The sequence below is a fragment of the Rhagoletis zephyria genome, unplaced genomic scaffold (assembly GCF_001687245.7).
Source record: "Rhagoletis zephyria isolate East Lansing unplaced genomic scaffold, Rhagoletis_zephyria_1.1 Rzeph_scaffold_02168, whole genome shotgun sequence".
Taxonomy (NCBI): Eukaryota; Metazoa; Arthropoda; class Insecta; order Diptera; family Tephritidae; genus Rhagoletis; species Rhagoletis zephyria.
Window position 1 is genome coordinate 61929 of NW_016159252.1, and position 15283 is coordinate 77211.

The following is a 15283-nucleotide window of genomic DNA, read 5'->3' on the forward strand; positions in this document are numbered from 1 at the left end:
ATCTGTTATTCGTCGTAGTCTGACTTTTCGTGAAATCTGATCATTGAATTTGAATTACTACGAACGTATGTATTCAAAGTAAATAAGAGGCCAAGAGAGCCAGGGGAGCCTATTAATTTTACATAGATTCTTTATAAAAATAAAAAATATTTCAAGATTCGTACCTTTCGGATAATATAATTTTAATTCGAAAATTAAGAATTTAATAATGAGAGTGTTATAGAAACTTTAAACACTGTTTTTTGTGTACCTTCTAATTTATCCCCTCCGTTTTGTTAAGGTAAAAGAAGCCCTCAAAAAATTTTGTTTAGTTACGGGTTCAAAGAGATTTTATTAGCTGGAAATTGTCTGGAGCCGTTTTGTCGTTTTTATTTGATATGCATTCTTTCATATTCATATTTTTATTAACTACATATACATATGTTAAATGTGAGGCTAGTCGCAAGAAATTCGGTCTGACTCAACCACTCAACTAATCATGCGTGGTAGGTAGGCTAACTCCGAGAGGATTTTGCATCATCTCATAACAAATGGTAACGCGTGCTGCCACGGAATAGTTCTTTATTCGGTTTATTATGCACACATGTACATACATACATAGATGACGCACACAATTATTTATTAGTTTATGAGCTAAATTTATACATATTTGAAATTTGCACCATCTGTGATTGAAAGAATTGCCAATAGCAATCGTACAGGCTTTCATATAGCTACATACATATGTACATACATACATACATATGTACATATGTCATATGCTCAAAGAGAAAATACACAGCTACTTTTCACTAAAACACAAATGTGGCATACTAACTAAATACCAAAAAAAAACAACGAGAAGATAAAACAGACTTAAAAAGAGAAACGAAAAAGCAAAAGAATAAGCGAAAAAACACGCAGTCAAAAGGAGGTTAACATAAACAAAGCATATTTTCATAAACGCACCTACTTACGGATTTGTAAACACAAGTGCACTACCACAAACGTATGTATGTGTGTAAATCTATATACACATACTTGGATACCTAAATATGCTATAGCATCTACAAAACAAAGAATTTTGAGGTAAACCATTTTTTTTTTTTGCGGATAGTTCACCGTTGACTCTGGGTGGGTGGCTTTTCATAGAAGAATTGTTTGAAAATCCAAACTTACAAACATCTGCAGTTTATGAGGTGAATACGCATAAAATTGCAAGCAAAATTCGAATGTTGTTTGAATTATTCGTGGGCGCCGGTGATTTCTAGCAATGGCGGCTATTGGATGTTTAGAAATTTGAGGTGCGCTTGTAAGTGCAAAATACTTAAATAAATGTATACATACATACATACGTATGTGCATACAGGAGTATATGTAAAAAATGTAAGTATTTATTTGATTCGCATGGAGACCCTGTAAACATTCAGACTCATTTATTTTTACCGTCAGAAATGTCTCAGAACTCAGAGTTGTAATCCTCATTAAGAGGGCAAAACAGACTCAGAAAAGAGCATATTTCCCTTCTTAGAGGGGCAAGCTAATATCAAACCAAATTAAGAGTCCTTTTAGAGTCTAATATGAAATATTAAAAACAAGTATTCTTTATAATTCTGTTTATTAATAAACTTTAACTTCTACGTAAACTTTGTCACTCTTCTTCACGTCAGAATTTATGACACTAAAAGAGTTCGAAATAAGTCAGTCTGGTTGTCACGACTCAGAACCATATTTATGTCGAAAAAAAAACTTACTTTAAATTCATAAACTTCGAGCACTTAGAAAACTGTTTAAAGGGGACTACTTGGAAGGATATATTATTGTTCAATATAATTACTCATAGTGTAAGCGAGCGGGTAATGTTTAGCGTCGATGTGTAGAGCGATACATTACTTTGTATACTAGTAGGAGGGATAGTGGAAGTTTTGAAGCCACAAACAAAAACAGTTTGAGAAAAAATTTAAGTACGTCTTTTTTCCAACTTGTTGGTAGCGAGTTCAAGCCCTAGTGCACGGAAGCTTTTCTTCTTTTTTTTCTATTTATGGATTATATTTATAGTTTTATAAAGCGACACGCGACTCTTTACTTTTCTGAGACATGCCTGTACAAAAAATTATGCATCTTGTAATGTATAGTCTATAAAGGTGATATAATTACTTTCTAGATTACCAAATATGTATTCCATTTTCCCACTGGGCTGCTTGCTGCAACCTCATTTGTTGCAGACTTTGCCGGCATTATTTTGGCTGCTGCTGCTGCGCTTGCTTGGATAAGTGTTCGTTTATGTGCAGTGCGCGGAGTATGTAAATGCATGTATGTATGTATGTACATACATAGCTGCATTGAATTTAATGTTTAATGTTTACTTTTAATGATTTGCACATTGTATGTATAAAAATATGTATCAACCCAGCACTCGGAAGAAACATTCGTATTGAAAAGCAAACAGACGAAATTCGCTTCCGGGACGAAAGTCGGACGAAATCGAATTTTTAGCTGACGGTATTGTACATTTTCTTTTTCGAGCCAGGATGGAACTAATCTTAGTTAATGAGCCGGTGCGTTTTCAAAAAAAAAAAATCTATGTACATAGTGAATATTTCTGAACTGGTATAATTTCTTACAGGGATGTGCAAATTTTTTTAATTCGTTGATCATGTCAGAATGCTAAAAATATTACATTCGTCACATGCAATTCCTGATATTAAAAAATATTCTAATATGCTTGCACATACATACATATGTACATATGTAGATAGGACATGCATACATACTGTGCGCGCGCGTACTTACATATGTACATACATACATATTTGTTATTTAGGTGCAAGCTGACTATAATTCTTTTGCTTGCCTGTGCAAAAATCAGTCAATGAAAATAATGCCGGTCACATTTTATATGCCGAATAGCAGCGACATTATCGAATGTTTGCACACACTCAACATATGTACATATGTATGTATGTATGTATGTACATCTGTATAAAAACAAACACGTAATCACATACAAATATACATTTTCACAGCCAGCTAGGACAAGAATTGGTTACAGATGTGTCGTTTTTTGATGAGTTCTAAACCAATTGGGCTTTGAGGAAAAAGTTTCCGAGTCCCAAATTTAAAAATTTTACAGGAGAGAGGGAAAAACTTCGTATAGCCATTTCCTTCAAGTATTTCGCAAAACTTTGAATACAACATTTTGCCTGTTTAAAACAAAGCAAAACTCTATACGAAACAAAGGTATTCGATCTTCATTAAAAGATTTCGTACTATTTTGGGCCTTATCGAATTTTTGGAGCTTCTTCTGAACCTAGCAAAATTTTCCTTTCATTGAATGTAAACAAGAAAACATAAAACAAGGACCTTTATCCTTGGCGAACGATGCATTTTTTAATTTCCCTAGTCTCCTTATCAAAATATGAATTTTCATAAAAAGTGTACTGTGCAACTTTTCACTCTCAGCTAGCGATAAGTAATTTAAAATTATAAATTTTTTTTTCTCCCCCTTATGTAATTTGCCAAACGTTTCTCAACCAAAAAGGCAAGAACAGAAAATAATATAACTACCTACATAGACATCGCCAGATTCGCGTGAAAATTATTATTATTATTAGGTCGAGTTCATTTCTGGCCTTGGCAAATTTTCGTTTCACTGCACAGCAATGGGCAGAAGTAAAAAAGGTAATTCGATCTTCTTGGAAACGATGCAATTTAAGTTTCCTTGCTTTTTATATCAAAATGTAAGTGTAAATGTAAGCAATATGTAAATCGGTTTTGTATGAAAAAACATTAAATTTGTACTACATACTTCCTTTCATATAACGCGAGTTCAAAAAAAAACAAATTTTGAAGCAGTTACCTCAAATTTTCATTGCTGGGTAATGTCATAGTTTACATACATATAAATAAGTATGCTTTTACACGGAGCAATTGCTCGCCGTAACAATGACCACTACACCAAAAATGAGACGGGCAATATTACAAAGAGAAAGCATGTACATATGTTTGTATATATGTATTTACATATACATGTATGTACATACAGTATCGGTCATATCTATAACACGCCATTTCCAAGTGATATTGTGTGCCCCTTATGTTTATTTATTTATTTTTAAGAATTTTCAATTAAAATTTAGTTCATTCTCAGACAAACCCCATATATACCCAAATTCAACAATTTGTAGAAAACTACAAAAAAGTGTAACAAATTTTCACCTAAATTTGAAACTTTTTTCCCGGAAGTGTTAGAATTTTTCTGAGTACACAGTTTTTTAGCCACTGCAATTTTAGTCTGATAATATGCAAATTTCAAGTGGCTACGAATTACCGTTAATTTTTTAGAATTTTTTTTTTGTCGCATTGGCTTCCATATAATGAATAAACTCAATTTATTTGTATATGGAAGAAAACCGCAACACCTTTGGCGAAAAAAATTCTAAAAAATCAACGGTAACTTTTAGCCACTTGAAACTTGCACATTATCAGACTAAAATTGATTGGCCTATAAAACTGTGTATTCAGAAAAATTCAATCACTTCCGAGAAAACAGTTTGAAAATTTGTTGCACTTTTTTGTAGTTTTCTACAAATTTTTAAACTTGGGTTTATATGGGTTTTGTTAGAGAAAGAACTGTATTTTAATTGAAAATTCTTAAAAATAAATAAATAAACATGAGTGGCACACAATATCACTTTGAAATGGCGTGCTATAGATATGACCGATACTGTACGTTCATATCTGCATAATACCTACATAGTATGTATGCACACATGCACATGCATGTTTGTGCATAGAAAACAAATAAACTTGCATTCGTAAATTTTGATGTACAAATGTGCCATTCTACAACAGTTGTCGAAATTATCGCTTGACAGGAAATTGTGCAATTAAAGCGCGACTTTTAGATTCCTTTCGCTCAAAATAATTGTACTAATACATGCATATATAATATGCACAAAGATATGTGCATACTTATATTCGAATGCATCTACATACATACATACGAATGTACCAACAAAATGTTATAACTATGGAGCCGTTTGAGGTAAAATATTTACTAGGCATATTTTTAAAATTACCCTAAATTTGGTTGTCTTAGAAACGATTAAAATTATTAAATATGTTAATGATATTGTGAACGAGGTATAGCATTGATACAAAATTGTAATCGAACTTTGAAGAAAGAGGAAGAATAAAAGCAATTTCTTTTGCAAGTAGTGCAATAAACTGAATTTTATCAATAATTAAAAAGCATATTAATGTTAAAAAATGCAATAAAATATAAAAATAAATGGATAAAAACTCTCTCTTCTCCCAATGGGAGAATTTTCTGCTCAATAAATAGGTTCTTCTAAGGCCATAAACTCGTTAGGTTAGTTTATTTGGATCACCCTAATGTAAATGGAATCTAAACAATATAATAATACAACGATAATAAGAAAACAATCACTCTTTGCCCAATGTAAAGAAGCAAATGAAGATTTGATGACAAACTTTATGCTTTGAATTAAAGTTAATGAGTGCGGTTTTTAATTTTTCCGTTTTGTAATATTATTACGTTAAATGTTTGAAGGTTTTTGCTTTACAGTTACAAGTTTATGCATAACAAAAAAAAAAAAAACATATCATTACCTTAATTCACAACAAAGGCCCCAACTAGCAAATTTTCTGTTTCACAGAAGAAGCAAAAAACATTATAAAAAGTAAATTAGAAAAATGCAGATGAGCCTTTTCAAAAAGTGGCATAACTCCCTTGTTATACTAACAATTTCAAATTCTAAGAGGTGTATTTTAATATATTCTACAAATGATGTATACAAATACTACCTAATACAGTTTTAGTACCGCTGCACTATCAAAAACAATTAACCAAAGCATAAATATGTATGTATGTATGCATATGGAAATACATGTATATATGTATGTACACATGTCAATATTATATGTATCTACATAAATATGTGTAAGTATATGGAAAATTAGCTCTGATCCAGTACTCCATGAACTTACAGGATTTTACACGAACTTGCAGGAAGTTGCAGGAAAAATGTTCCCGTACTACAAAATCCAGTAAATGAGAGCGACTTTTGGAGAGTTGTGTAGAGAATGAAGTTGCAAGATTTTACCCGAACTTTTTCTTCTGGTAAAATCATGAAAAGTGTCAAGCAATCACTGGTTGACGTTTTTACAGGAAAAATGTTTTTTTTGTTCCCGTACTTTTTGCTGTTACTCACTTTTTACTCTCACTTCAGAGAGTAATTTTGCTGTTTGACAGTTTTACAGGATTTTTCACGAAAAGTATTGGATCAGAGCTATTATAAAACAATCGAAGCCGTCAGACAGTAGAAAAATATACATACATATATACGTATTTAAGTACATATGTATGAGTAGTCCACTTGCCAACAGCGTTATGTGATTTTATAACAAAAAGCCATAAATTTGAAAAAAAACGACTACGACAACAAGTAGCATTTAAATTGAATCCTTTTTATTATAACCGAAAAATTTGGATAAGTAAGAGCCTTATAAAACTGTAACATAACATAACATGTCATAAGATAACATTAACAGTCTATACGACCTAAAGCAGTTTCCTAACTTCATCAGAAGATGGCTACTTTTGAAAGTTTATAAATAAGTATGATGGCGACTTTTGGAAGGAAACTTAACATTTGGTGCTATTTTTTTTTTTCAGAATATAAAAAGATTCTGCACTCTGTTGTTAGTGGACATGAAACTACTTTAAATACTGGTACGTAATCCACCAAAAACTAGAAATCGAAAAAATTTTACATAGCGCACTTTGCAAGTGGACTGTATATCCTACCTACTAAAGTATCTCGAATTCATTCGATTTTAATTGGAAGTCATTAAATTATTGCATCCAAATACATGTGATTTTTTTTTGCAGAAAAATTAATTAATTACAATTTTCTATTTTATAATTTTTTTTTTATTAATATTGATTGCGTCTACGAGGGACGCTAAATAGGTCCTTAGACTAACAAAGAAAATGAAAAATTTGTCGGTAGAAGTGGTTGTGTTGTTCTTCAAAATAGTTCTCCAGCATGATTTATATATTTACTATATCATATGCTCAAACCAATTTGAAAGCGAGCAGCTTATCCTTGGCATACGAGACCAAATCATTAGGAAGAAATCATTAGGTGCCAAATCAGGACTGTATGGCGGATGACGCTTTAATTCGATGTTTTGAGGCTTAAAAAATAATTTCTGGGCGAGGTGAAGGAGAGCTGCTCGCCGTCTTTCTAGAGATTTTTCTCCATTTATCTAATACTTTTTGTACCACTTAGAATTAATTGTTCCACGTTCCTCCAAGGCCACTTAACCCACGTCGACGTCTGCATGCGAAGATACGTGGGTCCTTTGTTTCGAAGTGCTTGTTACGCGAACAACTTTTGTTGACTTTTTGAATGTTGCATAACAGCTGATTGGACTTTTCTTTCTACTCATACGCATATATCCGAGATTCCTCACATGTAAAGATATGATTTAGCTGCCTGGGCATGGCGTGCTTATATTTTTGCAACGTTTATAAACCCGAATGGACGAGAGTCTTTTTTGGACAATTTGCCAAATTATGTGGGATCCAATGTGCGCAGCGTCGATGTTTTCTGGCGGAAGGAAGTTCGCTTTTGATGTTTCGATTTTAAAACGTTGAGGTCGATTGGAGTATTCCATTTTTAATCAAGTTGAGAAGTGGGGTTTTCTCAAGTTGAGAAATAAAATCTTTTGCATAGAAAATTAGAGATTGGAGAAATACAATAATAACACTGTACGACAACTTTGAACTTTTTAAAAAATCCCATGGGTTGCAAAGTGTATCTGGTGTGTTTTGGCCTTCTGATATGCTTATAAAATCCGCAAATATTTATCTATTTTTATGATCCTAAGCTTGTTGGCAATGTATAATTTAAAGAGTTCTTTGTCTAACTATGAAAAAACCAAATGGTAATTTACAATTTATCTTATACATATATAAAAATTTATTGGTTTTGTGTTAGAGTTCCAAAAATCTATATTTAAAAAAGAAGTGATCTTTAATTGCTTTCCAATAAACCTAAGACTTTAAAGACAGACATGTTTACAGATGTTAAAAGCATTTGTATGTAACCTCAAAACTTCAAAGTCCGATGAAAATAATTCGACCTAACCCAAGAAAATTGTTAAAAATTTTAAAACATCCATGTCATCAATAAAAATAAATCTCGATGTGCTAGAAAAAATAGGGCTTTATTTCAATTTAAATACCTACATAGCTATCATACCTTGGAAGGGGAAAAATAAAGTTAAATGTGTAATTAAAGCAAATTCGTTGCGGTTTTAAACTGGCTGATTTTGCACTTACATACGTATAATCCGTTAAGTAGATTTAATTTATTAATTTAAATACTTTGGCTTTGCAGGAATCGAACAAGAATTGCAATAACACCATTTGTGATTGCAAGGGGCTAAAAGGTCGTCCAGGTGCTATTGGTACAAAAGGTTACCCTGGCATTGAGGGTCCTCCCGGCGAGGTGGGTCCGATGGGTCCTTTCGGACGTCGCGGCGAATACGGTGATCCCGGCGAGTATGGCGAACAAGGCGAAAAAGGACATCGAGTAAGCAAGACTTAAGTAAAACTTTAAATTTCGATGCAATCAATGAGTACCAATTTTGTTTTAGGGTGATATAGGAGAACTGGGCTTAGCTGGCCGACCTGGACTAGCGGTAAGTGTATATTAGCATTCTCAGAATAAGTTCAAAAAAGTATTTGTTGTCGCTGTTCGCCGTTGTTCTGCTGAAAGCAGAGAAGTCATGGAGACTAAGATCATACTTTTTTTTAGGGTCCACCTGGCGAAGACGGCCCTAAGGGCATTAGTGGCATNCTGCTGAAGGCAGAAAAGTCATGGATACTAAGATCATACTTTTTTTAGGGTCCACCTGGCGAAGACGGCCCTAAGGGCATTAGTGGCATAGACGGTTGTGACGGTAAGTCCGGTCTGCAAGGTTCTCCCGGTTTACCTGGAGATAATGGTCGGCGTGGACCAATGGGCAAACCTGGTCCAGCAGGGCCCACCGGAGATGCTGGTGAGGGTGGTATTAATTCGAAAGGTACCAAAGGTAGTCGTGGTGAACGTGGTCCTGATGGTGTAGACGGCCAATTTGGCTATATTGGAATGAAGGGTTACAAAGGTGATATCGGCTATCCTGGTATTGAAGGTTCCAAAGGTGAGCTGGGCCTGAAGGGCTATAAAGGAGAAATGGCTGAACCGGCCAACCTGCAACTTTTCGCTGAAGGTGAACTGGGTGAAAAGGGTGAACCTGGAGATGGCGAAGAGAGTGAATGGAACTTCGGCAAAGTGATAAAAGGGTATAAGGGTGATAAAGGTCCAGTTGGCTGGCCGGGTACTGGCGGAGCTCCAGGTGAGCCAGGAGATGTAGGTCCAACAGGCTTGCCTGGAATTCGAGGTGACACTGGAGAATCGGGTGAGCGCGGAAAGCCGGGTAAATCTGGTGAGCCTGGTTTCCCTGGCGAGAAGGGTGTTAAAGGTGCACCGGGCTATAATGGTCTCGATGGCGAAGATGGTTTAAAGGGTGAACATGGCGATGATGGTTTCGACGGCATTCCCGGTATACAAGGTCCAGCCGGTCCGCCTGGCATTTACGATCCTAATTTGGATATATCATTCCCGGGCCCACAGGGTCCCCAGGGTGATCTTGGGCCACCTGGTAACCCAGGTCTATCTGGCATACCTGGAAGACAAGGTCGTCCTGGGCCGATGGGTCCTTCAGGACCACCCGGCGACAGAGGCTTGGATGGTGCACCCGGTCGAAGAGGAGATACCGTTAAAGGTGATGATGGCGATTACGGCTATATGGGACCTCCTGGCCCATTGGGTCCGCCTGGAAATCCTGGGCTACCTGGCCGCCCTGGTCAAAGAGGACAACCAGGCCTGAATTTGAGGGGGCCTAAAGGTTTCGCTGGGCAGCTAGGTCAGCCGGCAGCAGACGGTTACCGCGGAGATCGTGGTGAAGTTGGATTGCCCGGAGACAAAGGTGCATCTGGAGATGGTTTGAATATCGTTGGGCCGCCTGGTTCTGATGGACCGCCTGGTATACGAGGGCAACCTGGTCTTGATGGTGTTCCCGGCTGGCCAGGTTTGGTTGGCGACAAAGGTATACGTGGTGATGATTGTGGAATATGCCCAGCTGGGCCACGTGGCTTGAAGGGTCTTCAGGGTGATGCTGGTTATCCGGGATTGAACGGTTTACGAGGTCTTGTAGGTCTAACTGGCGAAAGAGGTCCAAAAGGCTGGGCTGGCAGTCCAGGTCCGAGAGGTCGAAAAGGAATTCCAGGCCCCCCTGGCGCCAGTGGAGGTATGGGTCGTCCTGGACCTCCTGGACGCCCGGGTATCGCGCGTAGAATCAAAAACATTGCAGCACCGGAAAGGGGCGATATAGGTGATGTTGGTGAGCGCGGCGAACAAGGTGCTACTGGTGATCGCGGTGTGGATGGAAGGGCTGGCCTGTACGGTGCAAAGGGTGAAACTGGATTGCGGGGGGATTTCGGAGATATTGGCCGTCCGGGTAGAGACGGTTTACCCGGTAGACCTGGCTACGAAGGAAAACCTGGTCTTGATGCTTCGACACCAAAGTTATATTTGGTTGGTAATCCTGGAAGAGATGGTCTGATGTACGCTTATTTTTAATTTCTGTTTAGAAAAGGAGTTTTATATACACATCTTATTTTCTTATAGAGGTGAACGTGGCGAGCCAGGCAGCGAGGGTCCAAAAGGTGATAAAGGTGAGCCTAATCCTGGCGAAATCTACGACAACAAAGGTGAACCTGGCGACAAGGGATATATTGGACTGCCCGGTGAAATCGGACTGAAAGGTGAAATGGGAGAAGTTGGAATTCAGGGATTTCCAGGTGACATTGGATTGCCTGGTCCAACGATCCCAGGACCTGTAGGTGCTAAAGGATGGCCTGGCTTGGCTGGTGAATATGGACAACACGGTGCTCCTGGAAACCCCGGTATAGATGGCTTACCTGGTCTAGACGGTTCGCTAGGTCCTAAAGGTCTACGTGGTGAGCCAGGGCGATATGTATTGCCCGGTGAAATGGGTCCTGATGGATATCCCGGCGTTAAGGGTGTAGAAGGTGACATCGGATTTCCAGGTGCTCCTGGACCTGCTGGCAGACCTGGTGGCAAGGGCGTTAAAGGTTCGAAAGGCGATGATGGCGCATTTGGATTGCAAGGTTTGCCAGGTGTTAAAGGTCAACGTGGTGATTACTTGGTTGGCTATCCTGGTCTTGAGGGAGCGCCGGGAAGAGACGGCAGGACCGCCCCCCATGGGCGCAAAGGTTACAAGGGTGAAATTGGTATGCCGGGGCCAGTCGGAGTACAAGGTGCCAAAGGTAGCATTGGATTCCCAGGACGACGGGGTCGTATTGGAGACCAAGGCAGGCCTGGTGAGCCAGGCCAAACAGGTAGCCCTGGATGGGTAGGAATACCCGGAGAACAAGGCGATCGCGGTGATATCGGCTATGATGGTAGAATGGGTGACATGGGACCACGAGGACCCTTTGGCTATATGGGACCAAAAGGTGAAATTGCTTTGAACTAATGATAATTTTAAATCCGTTCAACAACATACTTTTTCAATTTCCAGGTCAATCGGGAGATGTGGGTCCGATAGGTCGCGCTGGAGCACCAGGAATTCCCGGACGCAGAGGTGAATCAGGTGATCGTGGTGTTCCTGGACGTCCTGGCGCCAAAGGTAACGCAGCATATAGCGGCATTAAGGGTGAGAATGGTGAAGCAGGTCTGATGGGACCACGGGGCTATGATGGATTATCCGGCGCAAAGGGAGAACGCGGTCCGGAGGGCGATACACCCATACCATTAGATGGACTACCTGGCATAAAAGGAGAAACGGGTGTACCCGGACGATATGGCTTGGATGGGTTACCTGGTCTTAAGGGGGAGCAAGGTGATTTTGGCTTAACGGGCCTTACCGGAGAGGTAGGGGATAGAGGAGACGAGGGATTGGCTGGATATCGTGGCCGCAATGGCTTGCCCGGTAGAAAAGGTGCTATGGGAGCTATAGGGTTACCTGGCGCGGTTGGAGCGAAAGGTGATGGTGGTGAAAGTGGTTACCCCGGTTTGCCCGGTTTGGTAGGCGACCAAGGCGATGCTGGTCTTCCCGGAGATATAGGAGCACAAGGAGAGCGAGGTGATATAGGTTACCCAGGTCGACCTGGTATATTGTTACGTGGTTTCGCACAACGGGGTGACAAAGGTGAACAAGGCTTCCAGGGTGAACAAGGTCCTATTGGCGAACAAGGTCCCGAGGGCTCTTCCGGATATCCAGGACTTAAAGGCGAACGAGGAGATATTGGTTTTGCTGGAGCACCAGGTGTGGATGGATATCCTGGTGTAAAAGGAGAAATAGGAGACAAAGGCTATCGTGGCGCCACTGGTCCAATAGCTTCATTCATCGAGAATGGTGACGAAGGTGAGCCGGGTTATGATGGCTTCCCCGGACGACCAGGACGCGTAGGTCCCAAGGGAGCACCTGGCGAACAAGGTGAATATGGAGAAAATGGTTTAATCGGTTTGCCAGGTATTTCGATTGGCGGACCAAAAGGCCAAATTGGTGATGTCGGCTATCCTGGCCCGCCAGGACGTAATGGTTTGCCGGGCATGACTGGCCTTAAAGGAGAGCGCGGCGACTATGGTTACCAAGGTGAACGCGGTGAGCTCGGCTTCGCTATTCGCGGCAGAAATGGTGATGTTGGTGATATCGGTTTGATGGGAGAAGCCGGATATGACGGGCTAAAGGGTGAACAAGGAGAGCAAGGATTCCAAGGACGTCCGGGTCCGCTTGGCTTCAGAGGTCCACGCGGGCCACAGGGTGATGCTGGTTGGAGTGGTATCGATGGTTTGGATGGTCTTGAAGGACCCAAAGGTGAACGCGGTGTTACATATGATTTCAGTTTCGCGCGGCCCGGTGATCGCGGAGAACCTGGTCTTGATGGCTTCAAAGGCGAAATAGGCGACATTGGTGAGATCGGTGAAACTGGAAGTTTAGGTTGGCGCGGTGCAAAGGGTTACCAAGGCGATCAAGGCTTCATGGGTGCTTCGGGACCAGATGGTCCTCAAGGTGAACGAGGTATGCCCGGTCTAGAAGGTCTCGCGGGGTTGCCTGGAATACCAGGACAAAAAGGTCTAGCTGGTGCACCTGCTCCACCACCACCGCTACCGAAAAGTCGCGGATTTGTGTTTACACGTCACTCGCAATCGGTGCGCATACCCGAGTGTCCGGTGAATACGAACAAGTTATGGGAAGGCTTCTCACTGGCAGGCAATATTGGTAGCAGCATGGCCATCGGACAAGATCTGGGACAATCTGGCTCCTGCATGATGCGTTTCACCACAATGCCGTACATGTTCTGCGATGTGAACAATGTGTGCAATTACGCGCAGAACAACGATGACAGCTTGTGGCTTTCCACTGCTGAACCCATGCCGATGAACATGGCCCCGATACAATCCTTAGATCTGATGAAATTCATATCGCGGTAAGTGGACAGAACCATTCAATTATTTATTCCAGTTTGTTTGATTTTTTTCCTTTTAGTTGTGTAGTCTGCGAAACGACCACTCGTATCATAGCGCTACACAGCCAAAGCATGAGCATACCAGACTGTCCGAATGGTTGGGAAGAAATGTGGACCGGTTACAGTTATTTGATGGTAGGAAAAAAGGAGGATTCTATAGCATGCATACATTTCTTTAAACTTTGCATTTCTTTCGTGTAGACTACAACTGATAACACCGGCGGCATTGGTCAGAATTTGGTCTCGCCGGGTTCATGCTTAGAAGATTTCCGTGCCAACCCGGTCATCGAGTGTCATGGACATGGCCGTTGCAACTATTACGACCCACTCGCTTCCTTCTGGCTGGCTGTGATCGAGGAACACGAACAGTGGCTGCAACCGAAGCAGCAAACGCTAAAGGCTGATCAGACCAGCAAAGTGAGCCGGTAAGTACAACTGAACCGCAGATGGTCGAGGCCAAATGCATAATCTCTTTCATTCACAGTTGCACCGTTTGCCGCCGCAAGAATGACTCGTACATCCGTCGCTTGTCTTCGGTACAGGTGGAGGCTACTGAATTCCGTCGCGGTCCTGAACGCTTTGCGCCAGAGCCCCGAGGCGTTCCGGTGCCAATACGGCGACCACCACAGCTGCCGCCGAGGAACACCTACTATCGCCCGAACTATCGACGTCCGGACCAGAATGGTCGCCCCTACAACTATGCCGGCAACCAGTATGGCGCCAATCGCATACGACGCCCTCGCGAAGATACATATGCGCCGTAGATTTCCCTTCAGCTTAATTTTTTTTTATTCCTCCCTCAACACAAAATAGGTAGAAGCTTAATATTTTTCATAAAAGCATACAATTTCTTAATATAAATAAATAAATAAATAAATAAAAAAAACCATATAAATGATAAAAATATGTACCATGTAACACTTACGAATAAACTTTAGGTTATGTGAAAAAATGCCATGTGTGTGCCATTAAAAAAGAAAAAACGAAATATTTTAAAACTTTCGAATGTTTTTTCGATAATTTTCACTTTCAAATTAACAGAAATAATTGTTAGAAAAATGATGCTCTATTTTATAACCCAAATACTGCCCAGCATGAGCTAATTTGTAGCGTTTTTAATGAAAAAAATAAGCAAAAATCATTATTTTTTATTATAGTTTAATTGCGATTAAAACCAAATGTAACTTAACTACTTTACCACATAAATATGTTAGTGTAAATAATAGCAACGAAGAAATAATCTAATGAATAAAACAAAAAAATTTGTGAATCGTTGAGTTTTATTTTGAGTATGATAGTTATCAAAAACGAGCAGGCATGCAGTAGTCCCCGGATAAATGAACTTGAAAAATTGTAAAACTGTTTTTCTGTTTATTTAAATTTGTTTGTGTGTTCGGATCTACAGTAAAATAAATCAAAAAAAATATTTTTATTTTTTATTTTTATACCGACGTTTCGACCTTTTTNCTGTTTTTCTGTTTATTTAAATTTGTTTGTGTGTTCGGATCTACAGTAAAATAAATCAAAAAAAAATATTTTTATTTTTTATTTTTATACCGACGTTTCGACCTTTTTTATTGTGGTCTTCTTCATGGCTTAATGACAATAAAGCAAATAAATAAACATAACTTGTTAGGTTCTCAATCAAACAAAAGTTTAAATAAATAACAA

General features: G+C 39.6%; 1 protein-coding gene across 2 annotated transcripts in view; it reads left to right on the top strand.

Moving 5' to 3' along the window:
- vkg (Collagen alpha-1(IV) chain viking) overlaps positions 1–14882 on the top strand; it is a 54481-nt gene extending 39599 nt beyond the window's left edge. Inside the window, exons 2-10 of one of the 2 annotated variants that reach the window (XM_017620465.1) lie at positions 8412–8606; positions 8671–8715; positions 8922–10681; positions 10746–11596; positions 11662–13573; positions 13633–13747; positions 13814–14037; positions 14097–14275; positions 14309–14882. In XM_017620465.1, the coding sequence (XP_017475954.1) occupies positions 8412–8606; positions 8671–8715; positions 8922–10681; positions 10746–11596; positions 11662–13573; positions 13633–13747; positions 13814–14037; positions 14097–14275; positions 14309–14376 (5349 nt within the window). In that variant the 3' untranslated portion in view covers positions 14377–14882. Of the gene's footprint in view, positions 1–8411; positions 8607–8670; positions 8716–8921; positions 10682–10745; positions 11597–11661; positions 13574–13632; positions 13748–13813; positions 14038–14096 lie in introns of both variants that reach the window. The other variant, XM_017620464.1, reaches the window with a different exon arrangement.
- Positions 14883–15283: the final 401 nt, after the last annotated feature.